This window comes from Hesperophylax consimilis, chromosome 29 (genome assembly GCF_061612785.1).
Source record: "Hesperophylax consimilis isolate HC1 chromosome 29, BYU_Hcon_1.0, whole genome shotgun sequence".
Classification (NCBI taxonomy): Eukaryota; Metazoa; Arthropoda; class Insecta; order Trichoptera; family Limnephilidae; genus Hesperophylax; species Hesperophylax consimilis.
In genome coordinates, this window is record NC_142864.1 from 2,859,915 (window position 1) to 2,881,457 (window position 21,543).

Here is a 21,543-nt window from a genome sequence, read left to right on the forward strand (position 1 = left end):
ATTGACACGTTTGCTACACAATAAAAATATATTGTCTTTGTAAAAAAATATTTCATTTGTTAGACGTAGTTGATCCGTCTGTCTAAATGATTTTTCGTTTTTTGAGCATATATATTTTTTAGCTAAACCATGTTTTATTTAGCGCATGAATTTCCAATACCCTGTACAGTACACGGCGCCCGTATATACGCCTGTCGGGGTGGGCTTTGCGACCTTTTATGGGCGATAAAGGAATCAGATAGAGACGCATCAAATACTTCCAATACACAGAGACAAAAGACAAACATACATTTATCTATGGAATATCAACTCGGGTAGGTACTGAAAAAATACCAAAAAAACATTTCTCGTTTTTATGTAGTGGATTCATTCGATGCTGCAATTTAGAATGTGCGTCTATCATTGATCTTCAGATTGTCAGAATGAATTGATAGGTTTCCTTATTAACTTTTAGATAATTAAAATACCTATGTATTGTCATGATGTCGCAACACGTATTCATAAAAATCCTTATGGTATTTCGTCATTATATGCGTCCCGGAAAACACTGGTCTGAGGCAGTCAACTCTTAGATCAGCAACATCATCAGCTGTAGGCAGACTGATGGAACCTAAGCGCAAGCCAAATACTAAGTTTGGTGATCGCGCTTTCGTAGTATCTGGGCCGAAGGCTTGGAATAAACTCCCTCCGGAACTAAGATCCATAACAAGTCCAACAGAATTCAGGTCGAAACTAAAAACTTACCTTTTAAATCTGTCATACCCTTAAATTAAATATAAAATTCCTGAGAGAAAGTCCAGTTATATCCAATTTTTTAATTATGTCCTAAATCCTGTATCTAAATTTCGCTAATAAACAATTAGATAATCTTAATTAAGTGTTAATCCCAAGTGACCTACCAGGTAAGTATTGTACTGTATATTATCTCCATAAATAGTTATTAATAACATAGATCACTGTAGAAATGTATTATAAATTTGTACAGCGCCCTTGAGGTGATTTCGCACAAAAACGGCGCTTTACAAGTCATCCAATTATTATTGATGGAATTCTTAGGAATGGTATATTTAATTTAAGGATATATGTATTATGTGATTTCTAGGTCAACCAGTAGGTTATCCTCTGCTGGGAATCTAATACGCGCCATCATTGCACAAGCGGTTCACATCTTCCGGATACAATAGGGTTATATTATATGAATACCGAAAACTGCTCCCAACCGTCTGGGGCCAGTGAGACTATGGCATCCCCAATTGTGGTGTGTTGTGAGGCTGAAGGTAGCGGGGAGGGAAGGAGATGGGGAAGAGGAAGGCGGGTAATTACCTGGCTATTCATGTCTGGTTACCAAACACCGCTCTCCACAAAGTATTCAATAAAATTAAAAAAAAAATGAATGCTATTGTTGATGTTACAGAAACGTCTCTGAGTGATCTGTGAGTTATTGATTTTATATAAAGTCCTTCATCGTCGCGCAATAAAATGCCCGCAATAGAAATATTCTATGGAGGCTTAAAAACGCTGATCCGGACAGATTGTTAATTGGATGCTGCTTTCATCTCGGCTCCTCCGTGATGATTGTGCAATAATTGTCACGATGAAGTCCCTGTTATATCTGCCTTATTGTCTGATGTCTTGATCCTTAAAAAAAGAATTAAAATTTTTCTTTTTTCACTCCAGTGACTTTCAACTTACGTGTCCAGCACAAATTATTGTTGACACACGTAAACTTAACCTTCCACACGAATTATAGTAAAAAGGCTGCGCCAATTACTTACTTTGCAGATTTAAGTGTTGGGAACTCTTTGTTAAACGTAAAAGGTTCTACTTATAATTGTGTTTATTTACGTTACAATTAATAGGTCTGGATTTAGCTACACTGTTCATTACCCGAGGGTTGGTAATTTTCTGGTTCGAGAAACTTGTTCCCTGTCAATCTCATCTCACAAGTAATTGTTACACTTTAGCGACATCTGTCGGAGTCTGGAGTAAGCTTTATGACTAGCGCCATCTATCGCTTATATACTCAACTTTATTACCATACATCACACTTAGATAATATACTTTATTTTAATTCAAAATTCATATTTATTTTTACTTTTATGAGACGACACATCTCAAGATCCATATCGCCACCGGGTTGGAAAACGTTGTTCACTCGGGTTACAAAGACCTACGCCGGTAGCTCGTCCAACATACGAACCGTCTTCTGATGAACCTGATGTTAACTGTAAAAAGATATTCAGCTTGTGTCCTTCGAGGTTATCTCACGTGCAGCGGTGAATAGGGGATCAATTAAGGAAAATAATTTTCGTCGGAGCCTATGTCATCTTCGAAGAGACCCATATTGTAGGAGGGAGGAAACACAAAGGCTGACAAATAGTTCCACAGCCTATCTTGAACTCAAACGACCTTTCTCATGCGACAAATGTTAATTATGTAAAAATGATAGGCGCGCGTTTGGCGTGTTTTCGACTATGCACCGGTGCCAATGAGTACAATGGTTCTAGTTCCTCGGATCGTATTCAATTGAAATACCGCTAGAATAAGGATAATATTCTAACCTAAAGCTTGTGCTCTAAAGATTACAATCTGTTTGTACTTGAGATTTGTACACGGTCCACCCAGAGCATCCCTTGAGGTCCAGAGGTCTCGCGTGAAAGTACCTTCATAAACGAAGCACTCAGTAATGTAATTTTGTTTTATTGTTATAGTGGAACCGATGCCCGGAAAGCACCTCCCCTTCGAGGGCTACGAAGCAGACCTTGAAAGAGATCACGCCCTTCCGACCTCGATGCCAAACGCAGACATTCTGAAGACCAACAGCAACCCGACCTACCACAAGCCGAGGTGAGTTTACTGACATATCTGGATCATATGCATGTTAGCTAGATTTTAAACGCGCAAAAGAGCTTCAAACCTTTAAGAGGAATTTCATACAAAACTTAATTTAGGATTTGAGACCAAAATCCCTAACCAAACTGATCTAAAATTATCAAAATATAGTAAATATTTCGTATGGATGTGACTTGTGAGCTATTTTATTTACTTGTGTGTTCATTTTTTTTATTTTTTTATTTTTATTTAATATTTGAAAACATATATTTTCACATAGATAAGTATACAGGAAAAAAAAAGATATAAAACAATAGAAATTAAAGTAGCCTTTCCTCACCATAAAGAGACAATGCTCTTGTGTTTGGTGAGGGAATTCTAGTTCAATTATGTACATGTTAGTATTAAGGTAAATAATTTATTTAACACAAGATTTAAACAATATTACTTCTAGATGTAAGTAGTAAACGTATTTTGGACTTATAATAGTTTAAGGTAATTATAATTATAATTATATATATAATAAATTATATATGTAATTATAATTATATATAAGTAATTATACGATAAAGTTAATTAGGTACATATTTATAACATAATATCTTGCATAAATATTAGAAAATAAATAATACTGCATTTTAATAACTTAATAATATTTCATTGGATTACTTAATTAGCCATTAGGGGAGACCTGTCCAAAACCGTATAGCTAAGGCAGAAGCTCTGTAATTCAGTAATTAAAAATAAGATAAGGTTGATAGTAATTATTTTTATTAATAAATTTAATAAGGAACAAAACATAATAGAAAAATTTACGAAAATCTTAATCGTAAATGTATTTTAAAAAAAAAAAACAAAATCTCCAATTTTTCCGGTTTTGCCCCGGGGGGTGGGTAAAACCGTATACCATATACAGTTTCTCAGTTTTGTTGAAATTATGCACTATTTTGTTGGATTCCGCCAACTCGAATGCTAAACTTCGAAGATCTTTGTAAGTTATCCCAAATAGGCGACGTTCCATGGTAAGAACGTGATCAACGAGTGATTTCGGCACTCCGTAGATTTCTAATGCTTTTAGGTAACCCATAGTTCCTGGGACGACACTCTAATTTTTTGCGTATTCTAGTCTCGACTTGTAGTTTTTCTTTGGTAATTACGAGGCATGATGATAACGTCTGTAAACACATAAAAAAATGCTTCAACGAAAATACTCCTGGTCAAAATCGTATACTGGCCGGTTTTACCCCGTACGGTTGTGCCCGAGAAATTTCTATTTACACATTCTTTCACAAATGTTAAACTTTTAACGAAAATCACCCAAATGTTTTACTTAATCAAATTTAAAATATACATAATTATAGTATGTGATATGTCACTCACCTGCAAATGATATAAACTTCACTATTAATTATTTCAATAACCGTAAAATTAGATCAGATCACCGAAAAACTTAATAAGCGTATTATCTCGCCAGGGGGCAGGCTTGTTTTAACAAGTTTCTGCTGACTTGTGTTGATTTGGGGGCTTAACATGGGCGGAAGTTGTGGTGGGAATATTTAAAGAAATAAAGCTTTTATAGAGAAATACGGTTTTACCCCGGTATACGGTTTTGTACAGGTCTCCCCTACTTAATTATATTATCTCCCATATTGTGCTCATACAAACATGTGATATTCATAAAAAGTAGTATAAAATAAAGTCGCTATCCGCGTCTGTCTGTTTGTGCGCTTAGTTCTTCTAAACTACGCAACGGATTTTGATAAGGATTTCACTATCATTCAGAGAATTTCTTCCGGAAAGTTTATGTATATAGAAAGTCGATGTTTTGTAATCAAGTCTGCCTAAAGTAAGTAAGTATAGTCTGGCTAAACCTTATGAGATACATCAAAACTATGTAGTACTTCCCCGCAGGGGTAAGCAGAGGACGAACCACCAAACAACTCGGTCTTGGCACACACTTCTTGCCTCATTCACATTCATACATCGTCTCATACATATTCTTCTATTATTCTGACTCTTGACATGGCCCGACTAGAGTATCTGATTCACTTGATCGTGCCATGTCTTCCTCGGGCGTCCCCAACTTCTGCTACCATTCGAATTTGCATCATATATCCTCCTTACACTCCTATCTTCGCTCATTCGCTCTACATGCCCAAACCATCTAGGCGTCCCTTTCTTAATCTTACTCATTACACTTACATCATCCTTACACTCTTTGCGGATCTCCACATTCCTCACAAGATCAAAAATGGTTTTACCACACATACGCCTCAGGGATCTCATTTCAACAGCATTCAATCTACTTTCATCCCTTTTTCGCCAGTTCCATGCCTCACTTCTATACATCAAGGTAGGTACCAGCACTCCGGTGTGGACTGCTAACTTCGCTTCTTTGGACAATGTTTTGTTAGCGCCAACTGCATTCAGTCCTCCATTAATGGAGTTACCTGCATTTACCCTTCTTTCAATATCTCTGTCAGCCTTCCCATCTCTCTAGAACATACTTCCTAAATACACAAACTCATCCACCTGCTCCAAGTATTCCTCATTCACAACTATATTGCTTCAAATGTGATGTAGATTTATCAGTTTTCCGCTTGTACTACTAGTTTACGGACACCATGTATATTAAGATGTAATTTTTAGGTTAACGCAACAATGTTCAGCCCCCCATTGTCATTTCCATCGTGAGCTATGGAGCTTATAAATATTAATTTTGCTGTCGGAAGTTATGAAATCTACTTAGAATTTTAGTAAGTAGGAATTAGCAATAGTAAATAATAAAAGAATAGAACTCATGTCCATCTTTAAGACGTCATTCCGACATGCTTAACTTTGCAGTTTGAAGCGATGCTAGTTCATTAGATTCTCCTTTGGCCTCGACTGCAAAGATAACCTTATTGTTGTGTATGTACTTTCTTGTTGTTACAAAGTTGCCGTGTTTACAGAACATGTCATTAAAAATCCTCGTGGAAATGTCAGTAAAGATTTCACTTTACGCTGGAGGAAATCCGATATGTTTTGTCCCAGCCATCGGAAATGGCATCTCGAAAGCGCGAATAATAATAATAATGAATCTTCTCGGTTTACGATGCGTGCTTGCGTGCGCATAAGGTCACCAAAACTCGCGTCCAGCGGTCAGGGGGTCAATCGAAACTGTAATAAACATGGTTAATTTATAACTAGCAGAAAAAACGCGATGTTTTTTGACGAGGGTGTCACACGCCTTGTAGAAATTAAAAAAAGTCTCCCTTTAGTTTCTCAAGGAAGACACTGTGTTTTTACTTACCGCGGCAGAATAGGTAATGATTGCCCGATGAGAAAACACGGGCGCTGAGAAATTTGAATAATAATAATAATGTTTATTTCAGCTGGACAGAGCGGTGTGTGCAATGCTCTGCCTGCCATAAAAGTTTACATTTAAGTTAATACATAAAAAAAACAATACAGAAATAAATGAACACATTAGGACTTTATGGTGGCTTGAGTGAAATTCTCCATCTCTGGTGTAGAGGCGCTCCCTGCCACTGGGCAACGGCCTGGACAAGAGTGTTGTCCGATCTCTGGTAGCACTGACTCGTCCCGGCTATTCTGTGGCGCATCAAAGCAGCGAACCCATGCACCCTTCCTTCGGTGAACATTTGTGAGGCGCTGCATCGCCAGGGGAGGCCAAATAGGGCTCTGTATGCGTGGGTGTACTGTACTCGAAGTGTGTAAGAGCTATATTACAAAACTGTTGCTGTATTGTCGCTGCTACTAATCTGGCTGAAAGAAATTAATGATAAATGAAAAAAAAACATAGAAACTTAAAAACGACATAGAAAACTAATAAAACAGAAATGAATAACTTTAGTCCTCATTAGCGCAGGTCACGCTAGTGAGGAGGACTAAGAAATACAATTTATTATACGTATATTTAATATCATATTTTGTATGTACAATGTTTAAATAGTCGCCTATAATAAAAATGAATTTCTGTGAAAACTGTACATAAGTTAGTGAGAAGGACAATCGAGGTGAGAGTGGGCATTCTCTAGTGGCGGGCAATTATTGTCTAGTTTACCCTACTTATTATTTTTTTGAAATGTGATTACCGCATAATCTTTATTGATTTTGTTCTTTATTCATCGTTAAAAAATACATTGTTATGTGGGTGATGTGCCGCGCTGTCTCGCTAGGAAATCTTATGTTGAGTTCCCTTTATATAGACATTTTATTTGAAATGACGAGATCTCATTGTATTTCTCGATGGTTCTGTGTGGGTTTCTTTGATATTTGCCTACCCCGAGGCGACAGTTGATTTATGATAGTTCACGATGATTTTACAATCACTCCACCTGGATTTCTTCGTGTAATAAAATAGAAATTATATTGTTCTAGGCCCAATAAAATTAGCATTAAAATATGCGCCCCGGTAATATTAAGGCAGTGATAAAACTACATGTTTATTAAATCAGTGGGATCATTAGTCTGCTAACAATAAACTCCCACACATTGCGCAATGTCCTAACAATACGTGGTTCTAATGCAGCGGAGGTTGCGTGAAAAACACGCTCCTCGTTGTTGTGATGACCTCTGTGGCAAATTGGTAAGAATAAATAAGTCCCAGCAAGAGATCCTCTGTCTTCTCACGAGTCTTGTTTGAAAACTAAAAATACAGAAGATACTAGAACGATGACGTCACGTACGATCTCTCGCTGGGAATAGTATAAGAAGTTGATTCCAATAACACAGAGATTGATTGATCATCAAGAGAATCAAGTATATTCGATATAACGGAAGATTATTTTTTTTAGTTGAGTCTCACTATAGCGTACTCAATGTCAGTATGCTTTGAGGCTAAAGAAGATGGGAAAGAGTGAGGTTCGGAAGTGCTTGGCTATTCAGATGTGATCAATTGACATGGCTAAGCCGTTTCGGGCAATGTTTTGTTTCGATTCTGAAAGGTGGTCTTTCACAAGGGCAATGCTGAGTGTGTGCCTGGAGAGATTCGTGTGGTGTTCCATCCTCTCTGCGTATCCTGTTGCGTGGGTGATGGACGGTTAATAAGCTAGTGAACAAACCGGTTTTGATCTCTATACTATTATATTACCTGTTTTAACCACTCGGGCCGCATGTGCACATTTCAGAACACCTTCGTAACCTTCAGTGGCTCAAGTGCCCTGAAAGAATCCAGTACAATCTGTGCTGGATGGTGTTTAAATCCATCAATGAAATGGCCCCACCCTACATCTCTGAACTATGCGTCCCGGAAAACACTGGTCTGAAGCAGTTAACTCTTAGATCAGCAACATCAGCAGCTGTAGGCAGACTGATGGAACCTAAGCGCAAGCCAAATACTAAGTTTGGTGATCGGAGTATCTGGGCCGAAGGCTTGGAATAAAATTTCTCCAGAACTAAGATCCATAACAAGTCCAACAGAATTCAGGTCTGAACTAAAAACTTACCTTTTTAAGCTGTCGTACCCTTAAATTAAATATACCATTCCTAAGAGAAAGTCCAGTTAAATTCAATTTTCCAATTACATATGTCCTAAATCCTGTATCTAAATTTCGCTAATTAAACAATTACATAATGTTAATTAAGTGTTCATCTCAAGTGACCTACCAGGTAAGTATTGTACTGTATATTATCTCCATAAATAGTTAAGTAATAACATAGATAGTTAAGATAAGTTGTGCTATATCTGTAACCAACTGCCACATCCTCACGTCCTCGTAACTCATTATTGACTGAGTGTAGCGAAGTCCTGTTTTGACTCGGCCACATCTCTGTAAATTTGTTTGTACGTTTCGTTTCCGTTTTAATATGGTGGCCGTTTTAATGGTTCAGTACAGACTATTTTTTCAAATGTGATTATTTTGACTCACTTATTAAATCGCATGTGTCCATATTAATATTTTAAGGAATGGTATTAATTAAATAATATGGTAAATGTGTATATATGATACCAATCGCTCCAGTTGATGGCAATTTTCTATTTCTAACAGCTAGGTAATTTATCAAACATATTAAATTAATTAGTCACACACTCAAAATAATTCGAATTTGTTGTTGTGTAATGTGTGTTACCTGTTCGTTTAAGGTGTGACATATGTTTAACACGAATGTTTTTAATTCTATGGGATCATTTTTATGTGTGTAATGTTTTGTGGCAGGTTATTGTATGGTTTTATTGTTATGTATTATGTTTCGTTTTGGGAGAGGCCAGATCGTGGGTGTGCTCAGTACAATGAGATTATTACACCAACAAATCTTATAATTCCTTTAACAATAAGTTAGAGATCTTCTAATGAAATGCTCTTGATTGCTTTCAAATCGGACCTCAAAAACTCAGAATCAAATTCATGTGTGTGTCTTATACTTCTTCTATTGTCGATTTAGCTAGGTTGAGGTTGTTACTCTCAGTATCGCCTTGGTGGAAGACAACCGTTCAGAGTTGAGACGTTGCTTGAAATGGCAATGAAATAGTCGTGATTGGTGACCAGGTCTTGGTTCCGTAGAAAAGACGAAGAAGGTTACTGAAGATGGTTTGGCCGGAAGATATGTAAATCCGAATGATAGAGAGAGCGCGCTTTTATTAAAAAATTAACCCCGTAAAAACATTTTCATTTTTACTATATTACTTTTTTTTGTTATTTGTTTTTGGGGTGTTATGCTGTGTTGCGCTAACTCCTATAGCCAACGTTGGCTAAAGAAGGAGCAGAACAGAACAGAACAGAACAGAACAGAACAGGAGAACACGGCATAACACCCCAAAAACAAATAACAAAAATACTTTTGGCCGCGAAAATCTTAAATCATGTATTACATTTTTTTATCAATTTTTGAGTTTGACTGCGAATTGAACCTTCCTCCAGAGGGAAAGGAGTAAACACCGCTAACACCTAAGCCAAATCCTCATTGGATAGTACCAACATTTTGTTTCGTACATTGACTGCTGTAATTTATTTAATATAATGCCTTCCAATTTCGGTTAAATGCGCGTGTGTGCGCACGCATGTATACAAGAGTGTTTTGTAATATTTATAATAACAATATTTGGATTATTTATATAGCGCCGTTTTCGTGTAAAATCATCTCAAGGGCGCTGTACAAATATATTTATTAATTAATAAATACAGCTGGCTCACAACTAGGATTCATAATAACTAGTGACTTAGATTCTAAGACTTATATCTAGTGACTTAGGACTAAGGCCTATAACTACTGTATTAATGGCCTATACATTTACATATGCAGAGACTTACAACTAACGTACATACAATTAAAAATACATCAGTAAATACTCTCTAATTTTACTAGCGCCAGAAGAAGAAGGAAGTGCTATAATATTAAGGTGTTTCATAATTAATTTTAGAACACGTGTGCAAAATTTTCTGAAACCGGTCGGCGTATATAAAAAAAATAGCAAATGTGATTTTCACTGCCAAAAGTATTTTTGCCATTTGTTTTTGAAGTGTTATGCCGTGTTGCGCTAACTCCTTCTTTAGCCAACGTTTCGGACAGCATTGCAGTGTCCATCATCAGGGCAGATGTGTTATTTGAGGTTGTGTTAAAATGTGAGCTTATGTATGAGGTTGTGATACCGTGTTGCCAGCTCCAACCCTCTGAGCTAACATTAACGTATCATTTTTTTTATTTAAAGTGATTTTCTTCGTTTAGCCAATACCTTTCCTTAGCCCTTCGGATACCAAGAACTATTGAGCTTAGCTCCATCGTCTCTATTAATGTTTACGGGATTTTTATGAATTTCAATGGCCTCCGTAATCAGCCGTGCTCTATATGTTTTGGGTCTCCCAAGGATTTCTGGAACAAATCCAAAGTAATGCCCGGTGTCAATCAAATGCTCGGCAATTGCCGATTTGTCAGGGTGGCCGAGTTTACCGAGTTTAATTTTAGCCAAAAAAAAAATAGCGGTTCAAACAAAGTAATAGCTACTTTCAAAAGCAAATATATTTTCACTAACGTCATCTCACACAAGTTATTATTAATTTATTAAAATGAATTGCGAAAGTAATCAAGTTGGTTAGGTAACGCAGAGATGAAAGCGCGAGATCGCACATTGCGAGATCATCCACCCATTATAATTATAATCTTGATCGAGATGGCCATCGAACACGTACTGTTCAATTCATAAACCATACCTCGCTTCTCAGGTTGCACCACACGATTCCTTGTCCAATAATAATCTGTTGTACAAGCATTGGATTTAATAAATTAATCGAAATGTTTGTGTGTTTGTTTGTCGGTAAGTTTGGAAGTTGAATTTAAAATTAAACATAAAATAAAACAGTAGTATTCATATTATAGTGACTTGACTGTGAAACAAATTCGAACCAAATTTTACAGGATAAAACTTGACACTTTTTTGTTTAATGCTGGAATTAATTATTAAGAAGAGTAGTACCTCGTCAATCCTAACTAAAAGTAATAAAAATTTTGACCTTCTGTTGTATTTTTTTAACTATTATTATTGTCATTTTTCTTACATTTTTTTGTGTTTTTCGTGAAATCAAATTGTAATTATCATTCGTTTTTGTTTTTGTTACAGCTGTTTCGGCTTTTTCAAACTGTGTTTTTAACCACGTTTAGACGACTTATTTATATATAAGACTAGGTTAAATAGGTTACCTTAGTTAGTTTTTTTTTTCATCGCATATTATGAATTTATATCACTTTCAAAGGTGTGTTGATCTGTCACTGTATCGAGTTGTCATGAAACCGTTTAATCTTAGGGGGTGTATCGCCACATCTGAGTAAGCTAATTCTAGGATTAACATGTGGTGAACTAAAAACAGGAATTTACTTTACGAATAGTGTCGTTAAGCGCTGGTGGAACAGACGTACCCTAGTCGACGAGTTGTGCTAATCGGCAGTGAATATTATAAGACAAAAAAATAGAGATTGGTGATGTCTTGGTAATTAAAGTGATATGTAGGTACTGTAATTAATTAGTTTCACCGACACCTTACCATGAAAACCTTTGTCTTAGATGTTCACGCGTTTTTTTAAATTCACATATATTGTCGGAATTTGTATCATTTCGTATTACTTTGAATAAGATTTTGACCATAAATTGTAATAAGTCTTTTAGTATTTTCCCCGTTCAACGCCGGGCTTAATAAAATTCCAATAAAGATACAATAAATCACAAGACTGGATAAGCCAATACATTCTCCCGTGTCCATTATCGCGAACATCGCACATCTCGTTCGCCATATTAGCGAGATGACGAAACCGCAAATTGACACGCCTATATTATTAATTCTAGAAACTGGCCACGATTACAACTTTCACTAAATATTCAAGTATTGCACAGTACCTACAATATTTACATTGTATGAGTATTGTTAACGTCAAGTTCTTATCAAGACTTATGACTATATGTGTGGATATAGAATGTATTAGGTTAGCCTTTTAAAGTTTTATTCAACTGTGAACGTTTCGCTAGGTAGAAAACGGTAGAACTAAAATTGGAGACAATCCAAAGAACGCATAAATGGACCAGACCAGACTGAGCCAAGAAACTACTTAATATGGACAGAAAATCGCTGAGGAACACTGGGACTTCTAGAGATACATGCATCTGTTGTTGGGAGTAGAAAACACCAATGGCAGGAAATGTGAAGAGGATAACGATACTCCAATGGTGCCAATGTCCCGTCCTGATGGGAACAAGGCTCAGGTATCTGGGAAGACACATATCTGGGTGACACCAGGAGAATATCTAATGACAATCCTGGTGAATTTTGTCAATTGGAAGACCGGGCTACATTCAAAGGAATGACACTATGAATGAATGAGCTAGGTAGAAGACGGTAGAACTAAAATTGGAGACAATCCAAAGAACGCGTAAATGGACCAGACCAGACTGAGCCAAGCAACTACTTAATATGAACAGAAACTCACTGAGGAACACTGGCCATAAGAGATACATGCATCTGTTATTGGGAGTGGAAAACACCAATGGCAGGAAATGTGAAGAGGATAAAGAAACTTCAATTCACCTTTGGTGCCAATGTCCCGTCCTGATGGGTCCTGAACAAGGCTCGGGTATCTGGGAAGACACATTGTGACACCAGGAAAATATCTAATGACAATCCTGGTGACTTTTGTCAAATGGACGACCGGGTTACAGTCAAAGGAATGAGGTAAAATGGGAGATAGCACAATGGGTTCATGGCCTAGATGCTCAAGGGAACTATGAAAAACTGTCTCCGGTTTATTAAATAAATAATGGAAGGTCACCAAATAGACTTCTCTGTAATAAACTTGCAGGATGATTATACTAACTGTGCCCCGCCAAGTGTTGCTGGGACTCAGTCTGTCTGTGCATACAGAGAAACAATACAGCGTGTTGCTTTCACGTCCAACTGATCACGCTGTTTAAAAATAGTTTTTACCTTTCACAGGTGACATTTATATAATATAGGTATATAAAAAATAAAAACACAAGCTATTCGAATGCAACGTTGAGTCAAAATTTTAAAACAATCTGTGAAGAACTCTCGGAGATTTAAGATTTTGAACAAACGAACATTTTTATTTATATAGATAGATTCTTCATTTCAAGCACCCGCTAAACAGCAAAAGCAGTTTGTCAGCAGGTCAATTTCACATTATTAATTAAAATACTAAAGCACACGTATAACCAGAAGCCACAATATAGATAATAGATAAAGAAAATAACATTTCAAGTGGTTACAGTACAAAGGCATAAAATACAAACACAAATAGATACAAACTCATATGTATACACACACTCAAAGGCACCCAACATACTTAAACACACTAATAGGCATATTTATACAATTACATGCATACAATCAATTAATACTTATTCAATAAACAACATCAATATAAAAAAATCTTCAGTGGTGCAGGCTTTTTTACATCTTATTAAATATAGAAGGTTCAAGATAAGCGAATGTACGTTTAACTTGTACATATGTTCCTGGACTGTTTGAAGGCGATTATAGTATCCTTAGGAATCAGCATAGTTACGTCTGTAAGGCGTGTAAGAGAGACAAACCGCCTGCTAAACAGTAAACGTATTTTCATTGGCTCTTTCGGGTCTGGAACCAAAAGATACGTCGAAGATATATAAGTCAGTGTCTACAGTGGTATATCATTGTCAGGCGCTTCTATCTTGTATTATATCGATCGACCGTGCTAGGGTCCTATGACTCCCTTTTGTATGTTAAAGGTGTGTTTGTATGTATGTATGTATGCAGAATAGAGCTTGCAATAAGTCCCCGTTCATAAGCTTTCTAATGTCCAGCATTGAATGTTAATTTTTTATGGATTTTTAAAATTGTTCGAGCGGTTCAAAGCTATGGGTTCTTACCCAGGCTTTGCGGGTTCAATTCCTCTGTTAGCTAAGTCCACCATCATTGCACAATCAACATTTTCCCAATACAATGATGGTGTAGGAGGAATTCAAATATTGCTAGGTTTATTCGTAACCGTAATATCGGTGTTTGAATATTAATAAAATAGATCTTTGGTTTTTTTGCAACAGTTTCGGAAAATCAGCAATCAACTACTGACGCATTATTAAACTAATATTGAACCAGACTAAAATTGGTCCATTTATGCCATTGCAAGAGCCAATCCTATTTATTCTGAACCAAAGCTGCAAGTCGGGACAGTAAAACCTTGGAACTGGGCGTGATTGCATTACTACAGAATGTGGTATTAAATGCATGGGAAAATAGCTGGACGCACTAGCACACTACGGACAGACTTTAGAGTGGCATCATTAGATCAAAGTTATCGCCGATGTGCAATATGGATTATGCTAATCTTAATTCAGATTTTATACGTATTATGTAGCGTAGTGGTTATGCAACGATTCCATTGCTGTTTGAAGTACGAAAATATGTTGATGTTCTGAAAATTTTTAACTTTTTGTCTAACATTTTTTACATGTTGTATTTTGTTGATGTTCTGAAATTTTATAACTTTTTTGTCTAACATTTTTTACGTGTTGTATTTTGTTGATTTTCTGAAATTTTGTAACTTTTTTGTCTAACATTTTTTACATATTGTAATTTGTTGATTTTCTGAAAATTTGTAACTTTTTTGTCTAACATTTTTTACGTGAATTATTTTTATACGATTCTTTTAGCGTTCAATGTATAGTGTGTGATAACAACCGTGTCTTCTTCAGAGCAATTTAACTATAAATGCATAGACAAAATCAAGATTTAAGCGGTTGTGGAATTATGTATTCTCCAAATGAGAAAATCAAAATACGTATTAAACAAACATTTTTTTTGATTTTATTATGTACATATTGAGAAGAAACATCGGAAGATGTACAATCGTAGGTAATTGGGGGGAAGACGAAAAACTCGAGGATTTACCGAGAATCACACACTTTCTTTTGATTTTAATTTTTTTTTATTTTTTTATTTCTATTACAGTTTACATAGTTAAATAAGTGAATGTTAGTAATCATAATTTATACAGTATTTTTTTTAATAATACTTCTCAGAAAATAATTTTAAAAATTAACATTTTGGATTCGTTGTTTTCGCAATGTTAATTGATTTCTTAGATTTATATTTACATACACATGCATAAGGCTATTAAAAACGTCGCTTTCATGGAATTATTAATAAATTCACGCAGTCACAGGCAATTAAAAAACAATTTGACCAAAATAACCTCACTTTTTCAGTACGAGAATATCATGTGTCAGTCTGCCACGCCACATGTGCGACGTTGCCAGATCCTTCACAGCCCAGTTAAAGACATTTTTTGTTAGTAGGAATTCAAAATAGAACTTGTTATAGTTTTTATTTAATGTGTAGCTAAAACCCAATTTAAGGCGAAGCTTAATGCCAAATCACTATTTTGATTAATCTTTATAACGAATTGGTGTACATTATGAATACAAAAAAATATGCTTTAGATAAATTGAAGGTTTTCCTATCGCTTCGCTTGAGTAGAATACAAATAAATATATAAATTACTCAATAAAAAATATAAATGCAAACTACAAATAAAAATATTTTTTCAATAGAAATGTATGAACAAAGGGAACAACTTTAAAAAAATACAGTATTGTAGCTAAGATTATCTGTGACAGTTTCACTTGACAAAATTTTTGTTTTCTTATAAAATTATTTACAAAATACATAAAAACCATTTTTTTGCTTGAAATCGAACGCTTCTAGACTCCGTTTGTCAAGCGATTTTAATGCCTATTACCTACGATGTAAGGTATACCAAGAATATGTACATTTTTGGCTTGTAGCTTCCTTTTAACGGTAGGGGAGTATTTTTTTATTATTAGTAAGGCTGTTCATATAATATAAATACAAGAGTTTTACAATGTTAATCCTTATCCCTTCTAACATTTCAAAACAACTTGTTGAACTTCGAAATAGATTCATGTTCAAAGTCAACCACATTATTTGCAAAAGCACAAATATGGAATCTATTCTGCATTCGTTTATGTGCACTTCCATTTGTGATAATTGAATATCTTACTTCCTAAAGCACATAGCTACGCGGACATATTGAGCATGTTCACGAGTCCACAGCTGTCCGTCGATTGATCGTCCACTGATGTAGAGTTCATGTTCCGTGTCAGTAATGACTCATTGTCGTGTCAGTCAGGAGTGACTCTGACTTCGAGAGACGTAAATAATAAAGATTCGAATGTTAATTGAGGCGTATTCAACAAAAAACATGGCTTCAATGCCGACTTTACAGGGCCGGACCTGGCATAAGTAACGATGGGAAGTGCAACCGGGTGGAAAATTTTAAGGGGCGCTCAAAATTGCTTAGAATTTTGACTATTCACGCGTAAAATCTATTTTTATTATTGCCATTTACCAATACATGAAGCACAGACTTCGTTATATTAATCATTGCTTTTTAACAACCGAAATCATAAACGAGCAGCATTATTTTTAACCATAATACAGTAAATACAATGTTGGCAAATGCACATATTTGTAATTTTGCTATTTTTTTATAGTTAGTTCCACGCGGGAGGCCCTTGAGGAAAATGATTTCTCTCACGGCCTATGTCATTTTTGGGGACTCGGTGTGGAGGATATTTAAGGAAGGGAAGGAGAGAAAGTTCTGTGAAGGAAAAATGTATGAGGGTTGGGTAGGAATTGGGAGGTCTGTGCGTACAGGAGTGACGGAAGTATAAATCCAAAACTCAAGACGATGTATTATTTTTACGCAGTATATTCGCATTAATGATGCTAATATACGTTATTTAAAGAGTCATAAAACGTTTCATCTTGATTTTTTAACAAAAATATTACCTAATTTAATCTAATGTCTCAAATGTGTACATGGTATAATTCCGTACAATGTAACGATATAGAACATCGTTGTAAAATCCTCGTTTTATGTAATAGTATCTATCTTATTCTTCTTTCTGAAGGTTTTAATAGAGATAATTTTATCCAGGAGAATCATAATCATAATGTTTTGTATAGGAATATAAATGGTTTTCCAATAAGAGGTGTTATTTTGAATAGCCCGCTATTTCGGTAGATGTTACTTTTGAAGCTGTCATTTTTTGACATTTGACAAGTAGAAACTACGCCATTAATAAAAATGGAACGATACACGCTTCTACAACGCATTGAAATTATTAAAATTCACTTGAGTGAATCAAATGCAAATCATCTTGAGTGATGAGGCCTATTTCCACCTCGGTGGCTTCGTCAACAAGCAAAATTGTCGCATCTGGGGCTCGGAAAACCCAAGAGTTATTGTTGAAAAGCCTCTCTATCCTCAACGTGTGTTTGGTGCGGTTTATGGTCCGGCGGAGTCATTGGACCTTACTTTTTCGAAAATGAGGCTGGAGCAACAGTTACGGTGAATGGATTGCGCTATCGAGGGATGATTAATGATTTTTTATGGCCGGAATTGGATGGTATTGATCTGGACAACGTTTACTTTCAAGAAGACGGCGCTACGTGCCACACAAGCAACGAAACCATTGTTCTTTTACGGGAAAAATATCAAAATAACACCTCTTATTGGAAAACCCTGTACATTATAGTTCATATTCATTAGGAACTTATGTTGAACCTTTTCAATTTATTGAAATGAACGTCCGACCCTTGATCTATTGTTGAGTAAATGTTGCGATGACTTGAACGTCGATTGATGAAGAATGAAGAATGTCACGATACTTGGCTATAAGATATAATAGTGATGCGTCATTACCAGTGGGTAGTAGGTATGTGTTGATCAATTGCTATATGAAGGACTTATAGAGATCGTGCGTTACTCAACCTTGAGTTTACCTCTTTCTAAATGCATTTTAATGCAGGTCTGAGACAAAACCTCTGATCAATGTTATTTAGGAGAATTATGTAGCTACTCTTGTAATGTAATGTACTGTTGTGTTCGTACAGACAGGTCTTCAACTCGTCTTGGAAAGAGTTTAATAATAAAATGGTTCTTTTATATTAATCAGGGATTTATTAATACTCCACGTATTATAATGGTGACTCGATAGTCGACCTAACTATTAGCTGGCTAATTGGAATCTGGAACAGTAAGTTTCTCTGAGAGCCTTCGCACTGGCCCTGGCGACTACTGGCCACTGGCTCCATCTTGCGGACTTCCCCGCAAGCTCTATGCACTGCCATCTGTGCGTGCATCTATGAAGCTCTTACTTCCCAACACTTATCAAAAACAATATAAGTTTGATTTCCGAACAGCTCGGAAAGTTTTGAGACAAAATGTAGACCAATACCTCGAGAAGGCCTTACCTTGGGCGCGGGGTAATGCCAACCTTGTCAGTTTCAACGTCTCAAAACCCAAGCGTGTCTGATTTCGGCAAAGAGGGAGATCAATGACTGTCTGGTGCAATTTGATGGAACAACTAAACGATAAAGTCTCCATTGAAATTCTTGGAGTAAGTAGGTACATCAGACCCGCTCAAGTAAAGGGCTCTATTGAAGCCCGTGTAAATCTGCAGGCTTCCAAGAACTGGGCGTCTTGTAGCGTTGATCCCTGTGGGAACATCCGTTCACAGTTGAGAACGGGCCGCTTCTTCGACTCGTTTTTGTGTAAGATGGCTCGTATATGGAATTAGCTACCGGCATATGTTTTTCCTCATTCATATAATCCGGGCCTCTTCAAGACCCGCATTTATAAATCCCTTCATACAGCCCCTACCATAACCCGCCTCACAACGCTTCCCAACCGGGTGGTGTCATAGCTCTCCTGCCTTTAAACTGTAAAGGAAGGGGCGCTCTTGAGAGTGGTCACACAAAAAAAATAATAGTAACTTGGTAAAAAAAGACAGTGACAAAACAGAAAATGGTAAAATTATGGGTTAGGTTAGGCGTTTTTTTTTCCTTCACTTTTCTTTTCTTCGATAATCTTTTTTGACTCTTTTCTTTTTTGTTATGGAACCGGTCATAATTAAAAATGTCGAGTGTTGTCCTGGTAAGACAAAGGTTTTGGGTTCGATACCCAGTTAAAACCGTTACCTTTTTATTTTCTGCGTTGCTTCGATTCTTTCCCATAAGAAGAAGCTACAAGTCAAATATGTGTATATTCTTGGTATACCTTATATTGTAGGTAATAGGCATTAAAATCGCTTGACAAACGGAGTCTAGAAACGTTCAATTTCAAGCACAAAACTGGTTTTTATTTATTTTGTAAACAATTTTACAATAAAGCAAAAAAGTTGATCAAGTGAAACTATCACAAATAATCTTAGCTATAATACTGTATTTTTTTAAATTGTTTTCTTTATGCGTTCATACATTTCTAGTACAAAAATATATTTTTTAGTAGTTTACATTTATATTTTTTTATTTGTATTCTATTCGAGCGAAACGATAGGAAAAATTTCAATTTATCTTAAGCATATTTTTTGGTATTCATAATGTACACGAATTTGTTATAATGATTAATCAAATAAGTGATTTGGCATTAAGCTTCGCCTTAAGTTGAGGTTTAGTTCGGCAGTTCGGCTCGCGGATGTATACGAGCTTGACGATGTAGCTTCAATAAATCACTAAAATTTAGTCTAGTGTTTTCATAAACCATGAAAAAAAAAATTACACAACGCATAATAAAATTAATTAAAGATGTCTTTAAAATAAAAATTATTTCTGTATGCCATCTTCAATTTACATAATAAAACGAATTCATCGACTCAGAATACGAAAAAACTAAACGTCTATTTCAAAGAATTTGTGTAGGAGGCATACACTTTTACAATCGTTGATAAAAATCTTATGATGAAAATAAAATTGATTTTTTATTACAAACATTATCGATAGAATACCATAGCGATAAAATCAGTACGTTTCAACTCCACTCCTCGAAATCATGCCCGATCACAATGAAAATTAATAAATATATATATTTGAATGTGGTATTTTTCCTGGGATGTTGCGTAATTACATCGCAGACTTCCCATTTTGGTCTAATGACCAAATTCGGTTTTTGTTCGAAAGTTTTTATTTTGTGATTTTATTAAGTTGTATTTTTTTCTGTCGCACATTAAATTTGATGATAGGATGATAATGGCCATAGCTTATGCGTATCCTTGTATAATTACTAGCGCAGGCCGTGGAAAATCACGGGATAGTCGGAAATATCGACAAATCAGTTCCAATTTTGAAAATATTATATTAATGGGGGTTCATCACACAAACGCACTTCACTGCTGAAAATATATAGCGTTCTGAAACGTGCTGAAATGCCCCCGCCTATCCAATTTCTGCCTATTTATAACAAGTTTCTCGTTAACTCTTTAAGTTTTAAGCTCAAAAAAAATTTTGCGTTATTTTAAAACATAATATGTATACATTTGTTATGCCAAAACGTTAATTATATGAAATTAAGCTCCGAAAATTATTTAAAATACGTTTGTTCTATTATTTAATATGTTATCGGCTTGAAAAAAATTACAGTGTATCTTTAAATGCAACAAAAGCATTTTTCGAGAGATTTTTGCTCTATTTCAAACGAGTCGTGTTTTATTAAATATTTTCACAATTTTCAATATAATATATTTACATTTCTCCCTTTCGGTGACCGGATAAATCATCAAAATGTTAATTCATCACATCTTTAAAAAGTTATATAAAGTCATGGAAAGTGATGAAACAAAAACTTTATTAACTGGGTTAAGTAGGTTAGGTAAGGTTAGATTAAAAAAAAAGTTCATCATTTTTAATGACTTTATATCACTTTTTAAAGGTGTGTTGAATAGTCACTTTGTTGAGTTATTATGGAACCCTCCCTTTCAAACCATATTTGAACGCTTACTACGGGGCCATAACAGCCATTGGTATATTAAGCAATATTTCGATTATCCAAAATTAATTTCGGTTTTGGCTATGTAGGTCTGTAGGTACGTACTTTTTGAAAGTCTTTAGTGCTGACATCGCTGTAAAATATACCTAAATGATAAAATATCACTGGCCATTAAAAACAACACGGCCACGCAGCCTACAGCTCCTAAATTCTAAATAGTGCTGACGCAGTCATTAATATCAAAATGTTTCACTTGCGAAGTCCATTAGAGCTGGGGATGTCAGAGAGACGAGGGATGCCAGCAATTCTCAACAAAACTAAAAATGATCCTGTTGAAATTGTTTTTTTTTAAACCGATATCCTGATAACATTAGTCATTCAGAATTTATTATTAATTAATTAACATACCTTTGAGACGTACACGACATACAGTGCTAT

At 35.6% G+C, this 21,543-nt stretch overlaps 1 protein-coding gene across 1 annotated transcript in view; it reads left to right on the forward strand.

The window, feature by feature from the left end:
* The first annotated feature begins 2,715 nt into the window (after window positions 1-2,715).
* Window positions 2,716-21,543, forward strand: part of LOC149409770 (uncharacterized) — a 41,667-nt gene continuing 22,839 nt past the window's right edge. Inside the window, exon 1 of the mRNA XM_089649233.1 lies at window positions 2,716-2,847. Within this exon, the coding sequence (XP_089505359.1) occupies window positions 2,720-2,847 (128 nt within the window). The 5' untranslated portion in view covers window positions 2,716-2,719. The remainder of the gene's footprint in view (window positions 2,848-21,543) is intronic.